This window comes from Nestor notabilis, unplaced genomic scaffold, assembly GCF_000696875.1.
Source record: "Nestor notabilis isolate BGI_N333 unplaced genomic scaffold, ASM69687v1 scaffold7659, whole genome shotgun sequence".
In the NCBI taxonomy this organism is placed as follows: Eukaryota; Metazoa; Chordata; class Aves; order Psittaciformes; family Psittacidae; genus Nestor; species Nestor notabilis.
The window spans coordinates 47,648-63,226 of record NW_009944061.1 but is presented as its reverse complement, the minus strand read 5'-3'; the positions used below and the strand labels follow the sequence as shown (position 1 = coordinate 63,226).

The window sequence follows — 15,579 nt, the reverse complement described above, 5'->3', positions numbered from 1 at the left end:
ATTATTATATATATTATAGTTGGTCACAGTAGAAGATGGGGCAGAGCAGAAGAGGGGTAGAGGAGAAACATATAAGGGACTCCAAGGAGATTTAGAGTAAGATGATAGTTCCTAGAAGAACGTCTTAAAGAGGAAGAGAAGATCAGACAAGGAACAGTAGAGAGAAGGGAAGAAGGATAATATGAGCAGAACAGGCCTGAGAAAGACAAGAGAAGAGAAAACATGAAAGAGAAAACAAAACAAAGTGACAAATTATGTATTAATAGTAGTAGTATTGGTTTTTGATCATTTTCTTTTCCATTAGCTTAAGTGTCTTAAGGAATTAACATTACACATAAAACCCCCTTGATTTATTTTACCAGTGCTGTAGGCATTGTCATATATGATATGGGGATTCAAGGGAGCTCTGGGCATAAGTTATTCAACATTACAAACACACATATGCCTTTTCTTGGATGTGTGCTTTTTCCCTGTATTTAGCACTGCCTTCAAACAGCTTAAGCCAAACAGAGCTCCACCAATCCAGTGGAGTGAATTAAATACCCCTGAACATTTGTTTATAGCACCAGTTAAAGTACTGATCCAGGTCCTAGCTTGACCGAGGCAATAGGAAATACTAGTCCAGTGCGGGCTTTGGGGAGGGAGCAGATGGTATTCATGAAGTAAGTTCCTGCATAGACTTACTAGCCTTTATCCCTTGTGAAATGGACATGGAACAGCAGAGGATCACATAGCTTTCCCACTACTGCTCTGGAATGTTGCCATTGTAGACTCTCCTATTTCAATCCTGCTAACATGATACAGAAGGAGGAGTACTTGACTCTCCCTAAAGACATGATATTTATGGATTCTAATGTCTGTCTAGAACTCCATAGCTTGTTCCAAATAACAGTTTTAAGTGTGACATCAGACAAGAGATTCCTCTCTCTTGAAGAGGAGGATGCTATTCTCCAACAATTTTTGACCTATGAATTAATTGTTGTAAATTGTTACAATGCTTCTGTCACAAATGTGGTGATTTTTCATTTGATTCTGTGCTTTCATTTAGGTAGGTGTCTCTCAAGCTCATCTTTGACAATTTCACACCCTGCACAGATGAGTTTCCATCCTATATGCATGCTTATGCTACTAGGCACTATACACAGTGTTACTGAACACTTTTCATTTTATGTTTGTATATGTTTCTTCCAAGGGGTAATTCTTCTTCTGGATGTCATTAACACACAGCCCAATTTATTCTGAGTTTTTACTTCTTACTTTACTCTGTATTCATACTCTCTGTTCTTCTCATGTTACATCAAGTTGTATAGAACATGCTACATTTTATATATAAATTATTCATGTTTGAGCTGATATATGTTTTGGTTTTGCTTTTTTAGGTTTAGCTCAGTCAGGTGCATGGGGTTGCTTTGATGAATTTAACCGCATCGAACTTCCAGTTTTATCAGTAGCTGCTCAGCAGATATATATTGTACTTCAGTGTAAGAAAAATAAGAAACCTCAGTTCGTCTTCACTGATGGTGATGTTGTGGACATGGACAGAGAATTTGGTATATTTCTGACTATGGTATGTGTGTGAATACGTGTAAATGGCACCATTGTGAAAAATCTTTCCTATTTCATTTCCCATTGAAATTTCCCTGTTGAAATAAGTGGAACTGTCTGATAGAAAATAGTGAATACAATTTGAACAATAATTTGGTCAAATAATAATGATAATATTTTCTTTTGCCCACATTTTTAATTGGAATTTAGGACCAGAGTTATCATTAACTACATATTTTAAGGCCTTTTTAGTTGAGTATTCGACAGATTGAGACTAAACCCAACCCTCTCAATTGTTACTCAAAGTCTGCCAAAATAAAACAGAAGTAATTGACCACTGCAAGGACTACTGTAGTTAGTCCGGTCAGTATTTCGCCACCTGTGAAGAACTTTTGACCACAATCTGTCTATATGACAGCATGAAGGAAACCACCCTTACTCTGATTCACTGGCCTCCTGAAGATCTATCTTTGGTGCCTGTGACCGCTTCTAGCAGTGCAGGACACAAAGCAGCAGGAAAGTGTAAGAATACTTTAAAAGCATCTTTGTATCTGGCCCTCCTTAGCTGTAGGCTACGTACCCACAACTTAAAATGGAAGCATTTGTCTTTATTTTAAGCGTTCCTACCTTTGAAAAGGTGTTAATGTTATCACTTCAATTTGGAAAAGAGAACAAGTCAGTGGCATACAAAGTCCAGTGGGAAGGCAATGTGGAAACAGCTGGGAGAATTTAAGAAGATATCACTACATAGCCAGTGATTACTGTTGTCACAACTGAGAGGTGCAGTAGTCGCATGAATGACTTACACATCTTCAGTGAAAGGTCAGATCCGTTAGTTTGAATTATATTCAGTAATAGCTTGCACCGCTTGACTGACTTTGCACTGAAATGGTCTGGGAATGCTCACAAAGGACAGTAACCTCCAGCACTGGAACGCTATCAAGACATGAGGAACTAATAATTTAAAGCATCTCCAACAAGATCTGCAAGTGGCTCTCTGTCTATGTGTGTCTTGGGCATCTCCAAATAACATGTGTAATGCCACATACTTCATAAACTGAAGTTTTCAGGCAACTGTGTAGTGATGTGTAACTGAGACATGCTCAAGTTACCCTTTGTAATCTGGCATATGCTCCTGCATTTGCCAAATTATTATCAGGAAGGATAAACCTTCCTATCCAGCTTTCATTCTACAAAATTTTACTGTATATTTTTTATTTTTCAGAACCCTGGCTATGCAGGGCGACAGGAGCTCCCAGAAAATCTGAAGATTCAGTTCCGCACAGTTGCTATGATGGTGCCTGACCGTAGCATTATTATGCGAGTCAAGCTGGCAAGTGCTGGTTTCCGAGACAACCAAGTCCTTAGTCGAAAATTCTACACACTCTACAAACTCTGTGAAGAGCAGTTATCTAAACAGGTAATATAAATATTTGTCCAAATGTAAGCTGTCACTGGATGGGTATGTAGAGAATATTCTTTCATAGAATATGTAAGTATTTTTACATTTATGAACCTATTCATTTTTTAGGGTTTTCAGTTTAAAGTCCTAGAAACAGTCTGAAATCATCACGTTGCTTTTATTTTTCACTCTAATTTGTGTGGTAAAGGAAGTTTGATTTGTGATTCATTAACAGAGTGCAGTTATTGGAGAAGTTATGAGGAATGGTGTATATTGCTCTGCTGAACTTTGTAGAGGACACATTTTTTTCAGTCTCCTTGCTTAAAAAGGCTGGATCTGTTGGAGAGCCAGTGTAAGAACTGTAAAAAACTGAAGAATGCCCAGGTGGCACTGTATGGCTGAGTGCTATTAGAAAAGTGCTGTTCTATTTGGTATAGGTTATTTAAGGAGAAACAAAAGATAAAGCTGATCTTAAGAACAGGACTAGTTGTTGCCTTTTGAATGCCCTGTGCTGGCTGTCCACTAGAGGGTCTCAAAGAGAAATCGTATGAATGTAGATAAATTGCAGTTCAAATGTCTGCTTTGGTTGGGTCCTAATGAATCTGGGCATATTGACTACATTTTCCATCACATTATTTCAGTTCTATACTACATAATTTATTAGTGATTATGTAGACTTCCATGTAGAAATCTTGGACTACACCAGAATAAGGTAATGGTACATCATACTGCCCTCATTACTTCAGAATTAAGACAGAAAAGTTCAGATTTGGATTTTCTCTTCGCTTCTCCATACCTCTGCAATTTCACTCTCTATATATGTAACCTAACTGGAGTCCAGTTAATTTTTCTCAGATTTATTTTTCTGGGAGAGTTTTACTCACCAGCTTTATGTTGTAGACTGGCTTCTGAAGGGTCATATTTGCTATTGGCTTCCCTGTAATATTGCACAGTGTGTCTCCATTAGACTTCAAATTGGTTTGTAGGCAATATGAATCACCCTATGTTGATTTAGCATCACTGGTGTTAGTCCATTTGTTGTTCTCCAAACTATTCTGTGAGTCCTGTCATCTGCCTGTGTTTTATAGTTACCAGGCTTATAGGCTGCATCTGTCAGAGAATCATTTTCCAATGGCAATCTCTTAAATGGAATTTGTGGACATTGTTTAGGAAAATTTATGCATGCACAGTTTCAACAGTTAGCAACATAGCTTGTCTCTGGAGTACTGAATATGGATCTCTTTTATTCCTCGTGCTTGGCCTCAGTAGGATTAAATGTTCTCATTGCCTCAGTTTGTATGGTCATTTTTGTCCTGTGTATGATTCTTTCCTTCACTGTGGAAGAGACATTTAAGCAGGCATCAGAAACTCAGCCATCTACATCTGCAAGAGTGATTTGCTTGTTTTGTGTTGTCATGGGTGTTGGAACTGGTTCACTCCTAGACAGAGTACTTAAAAGTAACATATACCCCCAAACAAAACAAAACTTCTTTTAACTGTTTTAACATGTACAATATTTTGTACATGAACATTGCTGCATTTGCACAAAGAGTTTCTCTGTGTAGTCTGGTCGTTTCTGCAGCAGAAACTGCCCTGGAGTCTCTAGACAGCAAGATTCTCCACTCAGCATGTTAATCAACATATTGAAGCATGTAAGTGGTGCTTATCAGTTGGCCTAGGGATTGTAGAAACTGCCTGGAGGACTCTGTGGAACTGTCTGAAATTCTCATCTGGATAACTCCTGTACCAATTAGTCAAATGCTTTGTTGTGAAGGCACGTAGCTCAATCAACTTGTCTCAGGTCAGGCATTTGTCTCATCTCTGCTGATGCTAGCAAGGGAGTTCCTTGATATTAATTAATGGAAATTAATGAGCAAGTGCTCTAGGTGTGCACATGCTCACAGCCCTCTCACCCAGATACATCATATATATATATTTGAATTTTATGCTCTTATAACTTGAATTCCATAGTGAGGACCAGAACTTACAAAGATGAGGCTCCAGCTGTCAGAAGAAAGATTTATCAGCTTCTTCCTCGTCAGGAAGTTTGTAGCACACATCTGCCACAATGCTGATTTGCCCTCTAATCCTAACCCAAACACTCTCAACTGGCTTATCAGCCATCCTAAGGCAAAGTATTACCACTCTCTTTCACTTCAAAGGCAGCTCCCCACCCAGCCCTCCTGGCTTGTCCTTCCTAAAGAACCCATATCCACCTGTTGCATCAATCCAGCCTTGTAAGCTATCTCACCACACTTCTTTCATGCTAGTTAGACTGCAGCCCTGTAACTACACACAGAGCTCTGATTTTTCCTCTTTAGTTCCCATACTGCATGCATTAGTGAACAGGCACTTCAAATTGGCACCTGCTTATGCTGGTTACCCAAGAAATATGTGAGATCTTCTGCGATGATGCTGTTTTCTTGGCCCTTCCTTATCTGTATACACATACTCGAGACAGGCCATTTTCCTCCCTATTTCATCACTTTTAAGGACTCTCTTGTCCACCTCAGGCTGCATCTTTTGCTTTTCAGTTGGGTCCACCACTTCCTTGCTTGAATGTGAGTTGTCATCTCCCTCCCCTATCATTCATAGTTATTTGTAGTAGTAATGGAATATTTTGAAAGACTTGTCAAAGTTCTTGGTGAACTTTGTTGTAGTTTGGGGAATACATCTGATGAAATGGGATAATATGTAGAATGAGATCTAATGAGTTCATCTGATTAAGTATGGGAGTCCCATAAGCTAGAGAATTTTTCTATTTCTAAAAGTTCAGTGGGACACAAATAGCTTCTGTCTAGCCAGAAAACTAGAACTATACAGTACAGACAGGCTTTCTTAAAAGCATACTACTCTGTCTTTCCCAGTGGAACTTATTTATTCATATTTTTAATTGTAAATTTTAAGTTCAAAGTAGGTACTGCTGGGTATCTGGGCAGTTGGCTGGGAAGGACAGGATCACATAAAGGATCAATGCAATAGGAAATGGCAGGACGCTGGTTTTAGCAAATGTTATATGTATTAACAGAAGAAAGTAACAACAGACAAGCATTCACCAGCTGAACTTACTTCCCACAAAATCTAAGAAGAATTTGCTAGAAGGAGTACATGGAGTGCTCCAGACATTTTACACACACAAATGCAGAGGCACCCTAAGTGACTGTTATCTCCTTCAGAAAAAGAAGTGCGTATAGAAGTCAAAGGAGAGTCCTTAGCAAATTTAGGAAGCCCAATGTGTTCACAACAGTTATTCTGACAGAGCCCCCAAGGCTGAATTATTTGTCTTTGTCACCGGACTTCTAGCCAAAGTTCCCTACTGCCTCCTTCACAAAGCCTCACTCAGATTAGGGAAAACCATAGAAACTAGAAAGAAAAACCTAACAAAGCTTGAAAGCAAATGAGGCCATAATCCGTTTTTTGAGGATCATCTGTTTGAAGTGCTTTCATATGGAGAAAATCACTGATAGCCCTTTTTTATTTTGCATACAACAGCAAACTATGCTTCTAATATCAAGATTTTTATTTGCAGCTTTTAATTCTTCCTTACGAGAACATCAGCTATACCACTGCCGTCCGTTTTGCCCAAGTGCAATCATATTCCTGCTATTAGAACATGTAGCAAAGAAATAGCTCATAATCCACATTTGCCAGTAAATTCTAGCTGTTCTGTGCTATTCCTGAGATGTAAAGCAGCTATAAAACTAACACACTCACAAAGAAGAGTAAGTGTTGGTCACTTTGAACCACCCGTCATGTAGGTCAGCTGGAATGCACCAGGAAGGCTATCTTTAAAAGTCATTTCAGTTTCTTTTTAATTTTCCAAAAGGTATGACAATATTTCTTAAAATTTAATTAGGTCATCACTTTTGTAGAATCACAGACTCATGTAAGTTGAAAGGGACCTCCAGAGGTCACTGTGTCCAACTTTGAGCTCAATATGGGTTAATTTAGAGCAGGTTGCTAAAGCACTTGTTGAGTTTTGAGTACCTCCAAGGATGAAGATATTCAGTCACTCTGGGGACCTTTTCTGTGTTTGACCACTCTCATTCATTTCCTTATGCAGATTGTTGCAAATTCCCATGTTGCAAATTTTGACCATTGTCTCTTTTCCTCTCACTTGGTCGTCCTTTGTTGGACTTATTCCAATATGTCGATGATGGTCATCTAGCATGGAAAAAAGAAATATAACAGATCTTGTCCTGATTCTGGATATTTCACTGGCATATATAATTTACAAAATGATATTGGACTTCATCATCAACATGTAATTTTCCTTCCAAACTTCACACAAAGTTGTTAATATTTTTATCTTAATGTGACCATCTGCAAATGAGCTTTCTTGGCACTACCTGGATGAATATTTGTATCTGACTTCATCTGATAACAACTTGTCACCTTGATTGAAAAATAGAAAATGAGTCTGGATAGAGCCTTGAGGAGTCATCCATTTATCTTTCTGAAGGAAAAATAATTCTTAGCTAAATAATTTGCTATAAATGTTTGTGACTCCCCTTAACATTTTCCATTGACAGATAGCCTGCAATTCCCCAGGCAATTAGTTCCAAAGTTTCATTTTCCTTATGGTCACCAAGTTTTCTCTAAAAGTTAACTTAAGTATCCCTTGCTGTAGTTAAGTAAATTATTTCCTTTCTGTTCTAATATTTCTGTCTTCCTTTTTTGCAGATATTTTTTGCGTGTCAAATACTTTTCTCATAACTCATCCTACATATTTGCTTTTTCTTACTATGGTAGATTTTGTTTTACTTCTTCCTAATACAGCATGTTTTCCAGTCAACTGACAACTGTAATTTTGTGTCTAAATTCTAGTCAGCAGGGTTCATCATCAAACATGGAATGTGACTTTTGGGCATAGTACTGAAGTGCCAACCACAATGAACATATCTTTTCAACTGTCCTAAAAAGAACACTTCTATTTTTATTGCCCATTATAATTGTAGATATGTCACTGGGGAGCTTGTGGCTTCAGTTTGGTGTCAGATATTTTTCTGTAAAGCTTTATGCACCCAACTTGTTTCTCAACTGAATGAAGAAGAGTTGTTACTCTTCTTTATTTGTGCAGTTGGTTATTTCCATTTGTGTAGTATTTTGCACTTGCCTTTGATTAATTGCATCATACCTAGATCATTTATTGAATTTCTCTTGGTAATTTTGAACTGCAGTTGTGGTCTAGTTCAGCAGCTTGGTATCATCTGAAAACCTAATCAATAAGTTACTTCTTGTTGAAAATTCTGACTTGTACTCAATGTGTTGTTCCAATTTGTCAGCCTAGGAAATGGGGGGGGAGGGGCAAGGGAGGAGCCGGGGGAAAAGTGAGTTACTTTTGTCTTTGTTTCTCTCTATCCAAATATATTCTAATTAGCCATAAATTAAATTAATTTTCCCAAAGTCAGGTCTGTTTTGCCTGTGATGGTAACTGGTAAGTGATCTCTCTGTACTTGTATCGACCCGAGCTTTCTTTTCATCTTCTTTTCTCCCTTTGTCCTATTGAGCAGGGGGAGTGAGAAATGGGTGGCTGTGCATCTGGAAGCTGGCCAAGCTCAATGCAAAACAAAGAGTGTAAAAAAGGAGTCTATGCACTTGGTTTCAACAGCATTTCTGACTAATTGGAGGGAGCAGATATTCTCCAAATATAAGAGTATCTTTATTGTCTCCTTCCCTGTCTATCTTCACCACTTAGTTTTCTGAGTTGAAAAGATGAACAACTATGAAATTCATCATATTTAAAAGTTTGATAGCATATTTACTTAATTAATGAATTTAGTTTTCTGCCCTCTCTTGACTTTAAAGTGTTTAATCTTTGTGGTACCAATTGTGTTTATGCATTATTTCAAGGTTCACTATGACTTTGGGCTTAGAAATATTCTGTCTGTTTTAAGAACACTTGGAACAGTGAAAAGGTCTAACCCCAAAGAGCCAGAGAAGACCATAGTGATGAGAGTTCTGCGGGACATGAACCTCTCCAAACTGGTACTGTAACACTGGTGATTTTCCCAAAAGAGTACATTAGTTGTGTTTTAAAATGTAGTTATTATGCACCTTGAAAAACTGTTTTTCTTCAGCAGTTGGTTATGTTATTTTGCAGTTTTAATATGGTCTGTCAGTGAGTGGAGAATCAGAATGCACTTACAGTGTGAGCACTATTTTTAGACTTTTAAAGAGAGGAAAACCCACCAGAAGCCTTAGCTGAAAAGAATCATTGGAAATACCATCAGATCCTAGGGGACCTAGCCTGGTCCTCTAATTGGCTCTTGGTTTTTTCTTCTTTCTGCCCTAAGGAGGGGAAGAAAGAATACATTGTGTTAAGTTTTATTAATGTCATTAAAGATCCTTCTTAATCCAGAATTTTAATTTATACATTTCTTGGGAGTCTGTTGCCTTTTCAGAACATCATAAGAATTGCAATGAGTGAGGTAATTGGAAGCAGCTAACGCCTACTTGTATAGTCTAATCTCTTTTGTTATTACTGTTTAAAGTATTCATCTTCTTTTTTATTGCTGCAATTGAAAGGTTATAGCACTCTACATATTTACCTTGGGAGTCAGTTTTGTGGTGCAACCAATTATTCTGTTTCTGATGTTAATCTGTTCAGCACATCGGTGCATATGTTCGAACCTGTAGGCATGCTTCAATGATCTATGGAAAGAAAAAAAACCATAAAAAATCCAAGGAAAAATATGATTTGATTAAATCTTGCTGGCTTACATACCAAATGAAGAAATGCGTGGGTATATATATTGAAGAAAACTCTTACATTAATATTTTTGTAAGATTGACGTATTTAATTTAGAAATTACTACTTGTGATTGCATTGTAAGAAATTCACTTAATAAAACTGATTCATAATTATAGTATGTGCTTTGGAAAAGCGAAGGTTTTCTACTGCCATCTTTTAAATAGCATAGTTGTTGTGATTTAAGCTATATGACTGCTATAGCTGAACCCAGGACAATGTTCTTGAAGATTGTTTACAACTTTAATAATAATTTCAGTGGATAAATAATGCATTTCCCTCTATTTTATTCTGGACAGGTGGATGAAGATGAACCCTTATTTATGAGTCTTATTAATGACTTATTCCCTGGAATTACTCTGGATAAGGCTGGGTATCCTGAACTACAATCAGCCATTCAGAAACAGGCAGAGAAAGCGGGGCTTATTCATCATCCACCATGGATACTTAAACTCATTCAGCTGTATGAAACTCAACAAGTCCGACATGGTTAGCATGCTAGATGAGGTTTTGAGAGTGCATGCAAGCAATAGTTTTTTATATTATCTGCTACAGAATGCAGAATATTTTAACAAAAAAAAAATATTTAAAAATAGAACAGATGTCATTTTTAAGGCCTAGGTGGATATTTTGCTAGGAAACTGTTACGGCTTTTTTTGTGTGTGTGCAATGCACATAGTGAAATTTTAGCTTTGTTATATTACATTTTTATGGGAAATATGAGTGTGGCTTTCAGTGATTGAAATTTCTATGGAACAAGTGTAGAGTATACATTAAAATTCAGAAACAACCAGTTTTGTGCAGTGTTCTGAAAACAATAGTTGCCCTCAGACACAGTTCAGTCATGAAGCTCATGTTTAAATTTACTGTGAGATTATGATGCTGAGAAGATTACAAAAAATAATCTCTCAAACCTTTACTTTGATAGAGTCTACCAAGCATGCAGTATAATTCCAAATATTGTTCTTTGTGTTCAATTCTGGCCATTTACACTGAGGAGAAATAAGCCCATTTCTTGCTGGACCAGGGCTGGACAAAATGGCCTCCAGACATCTCTTCCAACCTCAACCATCCTGTGATTCTATGAAAATACATCTTTACAGTGCTCAAAAGGCTAAATAGTAAAGTTTATCCTGTCCTAGGAAGGGTACCAAAGACAATTGTAAGCCCAGATTTACATTTCACAGCTGAGCGGAAAAAAATACCAGTACTTTGAAATGTCCCCCACCCCTGAACCTCTAACAACTAAGGATTTTTTAGTATATGAAGGAGAATACGTAAAGGAAATATACCTAAAGGAGTAAAGATTTATGAAGATGTCATCCTTTTTATTCTCCCTTTTCATGTCATAATATGAGAATAGTAAGCTTAAACTAATGGAACAAATAAAAGGTCTTGCCTAGCACAGTCTGAGACCTTAATGCCTCAAACATTTAGTTCAGATTGTTGGTTAAGCCAAAGAACTTGTTAATGCTGTGCTGACTTAGTTTACATCCAGATCGCTGGGTTCAGTGTTCCATATCAAGTCATACATATAACATGCATCTAACACTCATATCTATACAGAAGCCATGAGAGTTTTAATGATTCAGTCATGATTAAATGTGCCTTTTGTTAGAAGCCATTTGGTCTGTGAGACACAACAGACCACTGTTCTCCCAAAATTTTCAGGATCCACTATAGCATTCTGCTTAGATGCCTCTTCTCTCTGCACATCGCTGCTATTCCCAGGGGTCATGCACCTCCAATTGGTCTAATACTTGGATGCCCAGGGCCTTTCTATGACAGAAGTTGTTGCATGGAAGGAAAAATATTCTGTTTTCCTAACTTGCATTTGTCCTACTCATGGACCATTGGATTTATGGAGAGGCTAGCATGGGATTTCAAGTAATCAGGAAAAATCTGCATGACTTCACTTGGTTGAAATAGGGGCAATATGAGCAAATGCAGTGCTCATGCACACACACACACACACACACATGCACGTATGCATTGAGATTCAGTGCATGGATCCTGAAATCTCTTTTGCATAACAGTTTTGATCTAAATGCTGTTGAAATCAGCAAAAAGTCGATTCCATTACAATGAGGAGCTTGCATTAAATCTCCCCAGATGTAACATACTGCATGATTAAGTGATTGTCTGGGTACTCAAATTGTTTTTAGGAACAGTCAGCTCCCTTTAGTTTTAGAGAAAATGTTTTTTCAGAGAAAAAGTCTGCGTTATTCTGGATTAGGTTTGTAATTTGTATTTGTGATTGTTTGTTCCATACTTCTGTTTAAGAGGTTTTCAAAGCCAACTAAGTATTATGTTGTCCAGTTGACTTTATGGTTAACAGGAGTTACCTAGCTCCCTTAGATGACTTTGGAAGTTCATTTGAATGTCCCATCTGCTTTTGGACAGAGTCTTGGCCTCCTGAGTAGGTAATTTAGAAAATAGAACTAAAAAACATCAACTGTAGGCTCAAATTATTGTTGAAGACATGGCTTCTTTTCCTTAGGGAATATGTGTGTACAGTGATGAAATTAAAAGTGTGGTTGCTGTTAACTGTTTTTTGTGTAAGAAAGATGTATTAAAATGTCAGCATGGATGGATGCAGGTACATATTTTTTGTTATTTTTGCTTCAGAAAGATACACTCAATTTTTATATCATTGGAGAGTACTCATTCTCATTAAATACATTTAGAAATTATTGGTTTTGTTTACCACCAGTCATGTCAATGTCACTGCATGCAAACATAAAAAGGCAGTTGTATTTTCCCATTAGAAAAAGGAAGAGAACTGCCTGAGGGAGGATACAAAGCCACATAGGCTTGCCTATCATAATAGAGCAGATGTTATAGAGGCCTTTTAATAATATTTTTTAATTCCATTCCAGTCGACATTAAGTGGAGTGAGAAAATTTGTATTGGCTTTTGGTAAAAATAAAACAAGGATCGTTGATGCAATGAACCATTAAATGGTAGCATGACATTTAATTTTAAACCGTGTTTATGTTGTTTTAAGGTATGATGACTCTAGGTCCAACTGGTGCAGGAAAGACAAAATGCATTAATATTTTGATGAAAGCAATGACAGACTGTGGTGCTCCTCATAAAGAGATGAGAATGAACCCAAAGGCAATCACAGCTTCCCAGATGTTTGGTACCCTTGATGTTGCTACAAATGACTGGACAGATGGTATTTTCTCTACGTTATGGAGAAAAACTTTAAAAGCAAAGAAGGTAATGGGTACTGTATCATGATAGTTAATAAGGACATTGAATACCGTTTCCATAAGGTCTCCTGTCATTTATGTGAAAGATCTTCCATTATAAAATCAAATGGGAAAGTAATTGTTAGTTGTAGTTTGTGTTTGACTAGCTCACTCTACACAAAAGTCAGAATTATGTGTATGTGCCAAAGAGCACAAGGCTACCCGAGCTATTGAGGTTCCAAAACTGGAAAATATTTTAAGGGTTTTGCTCTCTTCTGTAAGCAGGCAGTCCTACCATTTGAGCACAAAAGCAAAAGCAGATGATGTTTCATAGAATCATAATTACACTCAAATCACCTGAAGTTTCATTCAGTCCTCACTAGGAAAATGGGAAACCTTACATGAAACACCTAGGTAACATCCTACAAGGACTAACTGTGTGCCTGTGACTGTATTTAATGGGAAACATTTTCTTCCACCCTGATGGATTCTGGGCTGGCTGATGTACTTTTGTAAAATAAAAGGACAGCTTCAAGCTTAGAACAATGCAAATTAATTGTTGTCACTATTCCTTAATATCCTTTTTGGTGTGACAGAGGATAACAAAAGAAGGATTAAAATCACTGAGCAAATTATAAAAATTGAGGTAATCAGTATCAAATTATGACTCATTAGTTATATCCATCAGTGTGTTCCATGAGATTAAGTAAATGTGTATTTTTGGTCAATGTATGTAAAGTTACATGTGTTTGTGTCTCCTTATTTTAGGGTGAGCATATCTGGATAGTTTTGGATGGACCTGTTGATGCAATATGGATTGAAAATCTGAACTCTGTTCTAGATGATAATAAGACCCTTACTTTGGCCAATGGAGATCGAATTCCGATGTCCCCCAATTGCAAAATTATTTTTGAACCTCACAACATTGACAATGCCTCTCCTGCAACAGTTTCTCGTAATGGGATGGTCTTCATGAGTTCTTCAGTCTTAGATTGGAAGCCTATTTTAAGGGCTTGGCTACAAACACTACCGATTACATACTCTGACATCCTGTGGAATTGCTTTAATGCTGTATTTCAGGTACTTAATTCAACCACTTCAGACAAGAAGAGAAGTTGCATTTCTTATTCTTTATCTAATGAAGCATTCTTTCTTCCTAAGTGCTTTTTCAATTATTTACTTCTCTTTGTTTCTGCAATAAAATAATGAAGAATTAAAAAAAAAAAAAGGAGAGAGGGAGAGAAAATTATCTTTAACATTAATGAATGAGTGAAAATGTAAGAGATGAATAATTTGGATGCTTTGTTTTGTCTGCATAGGTTAGCTGGCAATGAATTGTTAAATCTGTGATTATTTTATAATGCATGTTGGCAAAACACAGATATTCTTTTTGCTTGTAATTGTTACTGCAATTTTAATTCTTTTTAGGGTACATTAAGGGAGTGGGTAAACTTCCTTGTTTGTTTTAAATGTAAAGAAGTAAATTCAGAAGGAATTTAAGCTAGATTCACTCTGGTGGAACCTTAGATATTTTGGCTGCATTTGGTCCATTAATTATTTTTAAAATATTTTAATTTAGGGTAGTTCTGTGCTCTGTGGTAGTCTGAAGCTCAGTATAGGTGAGTATAGGTGACTGTAATGGTCTCTTCTGATTTTACAATCCATTATTCTGTTCGAAGGGAGACTTTTGAGATTGCATCTCTTTGATACATTCTCTGACTAAATTGTGTTCAATCAGTAGATCCAAAGGAAGAATTCTAAGTGTTTTTCACTTCCATTAGCACACTGAATTATTAAGAAGGTTTCGTTAATATTATGGATGGTTGTACTCAGTAGTGGGTCAAAAAGCATAGTCTCAGTAGTATACTTTTTTCAATTCCATTGAAATTCTCATTTTTAATTTGGAATTTTTAAAAGAAAGTTATTGCTTTGCAATCTTTCAGCATTATCTTCTGATTTCCCCAACATCTGTGGAACAATACAACTTCCTTATATAATTTGCTTTCCCATTGGTTTGCTCCTGACAGTTAATGTGTGTAATTGGTGTTGGATTCACAGGGATTTTTCCTGTAACATTTTTCATTGCTGTTGGGTTTTAAAAATTCAGTTTTTACTGAACTTTGAGTGACATTTCAGAAAGTTTATTTATAAATCATGATAAAAGCAATGATGAATATAGTTTTGGAATGCCTTGAATGTTAACAAATGTCTTTTTACAGATATGTTTCATTTCAGTGCCCATTTACTTTAAAACCAATGTTTAACAAGCTATTCATTTTGTTCTACTTCCAAAACATAATGATATGACATAGTATTTACTGCAGCAGCAAGAGAAACAATTCTGATAATGAATTTTAAAATGTGCTTCTAAAGTAATGTATACGTGGGTCAATTCACTGCTTTTTTGACACAATTCTATTTATATTTTATGCTACAACTTGCTCTGAAAACATAATAGCAACATTTAAAATACCCAAGCCTGAAGCAATAGCAATAAAGTCCAGAAAAATATATATTTTATTGGACTGAGTGATGAAAATGCAGTGAAATATGAAGTTAGTTCTGTGCTGATGGCTGCATTTGCAACTATCAAAATGTAAATGAAAGCTGTCACACTGTCAGTTTTCTTTCACTTTTAATATAGTATCTTTGCTTCTGAAATAATAGAAGCGATAACAGTGATT

The 15,579-nt window shown here is 36.6% G+C and overlaps 1 protein-coding gene across 1 annotated transcript in view; it reads left to right on the top strand.

Moving 5' to 3' along the window:
* Nucleotides 1–15,579, top strand: part of LOC104411748 (dynein heavy chain 5, axonemal-like) — a gene marked incomplete at its 3' end in the record, with an annotated part of 119,776 nt that overhangs the window by 57,031 nt on the left and 47,166 nt on the right. The window contains exons 42-47 of the mRNA XM_010022239.1: nucleotides 1,380–1,567; nucleotides 2,771–2,965; nucleotides 8,801–8,935; nucleotides 9,998–10,187; nucleotides 12,706–12,923; nucleotides 13,664–13,975. Of these exons, the coding sequence (XP_010020541.1) occupies nucleotides 1,380–1,567; nucleotides 2,771–2,965; nucleotides 8,801–8,935; nucleotides 9,998–10,187; nucleotides 12,706–12,923; nucleotides 13,664–13,975 (1,238 nt within the window). The remainder of the gene's footprint in view (nucleotides 1–1,379; nucleotides 1,568–2,770; nucleotides 2,966–8,800; nucleotides 8,936–9,997; nucleotides 10,188–12,705; nucleotides 12,924–13,663; nucleotides 13,976–15,579) is intronic.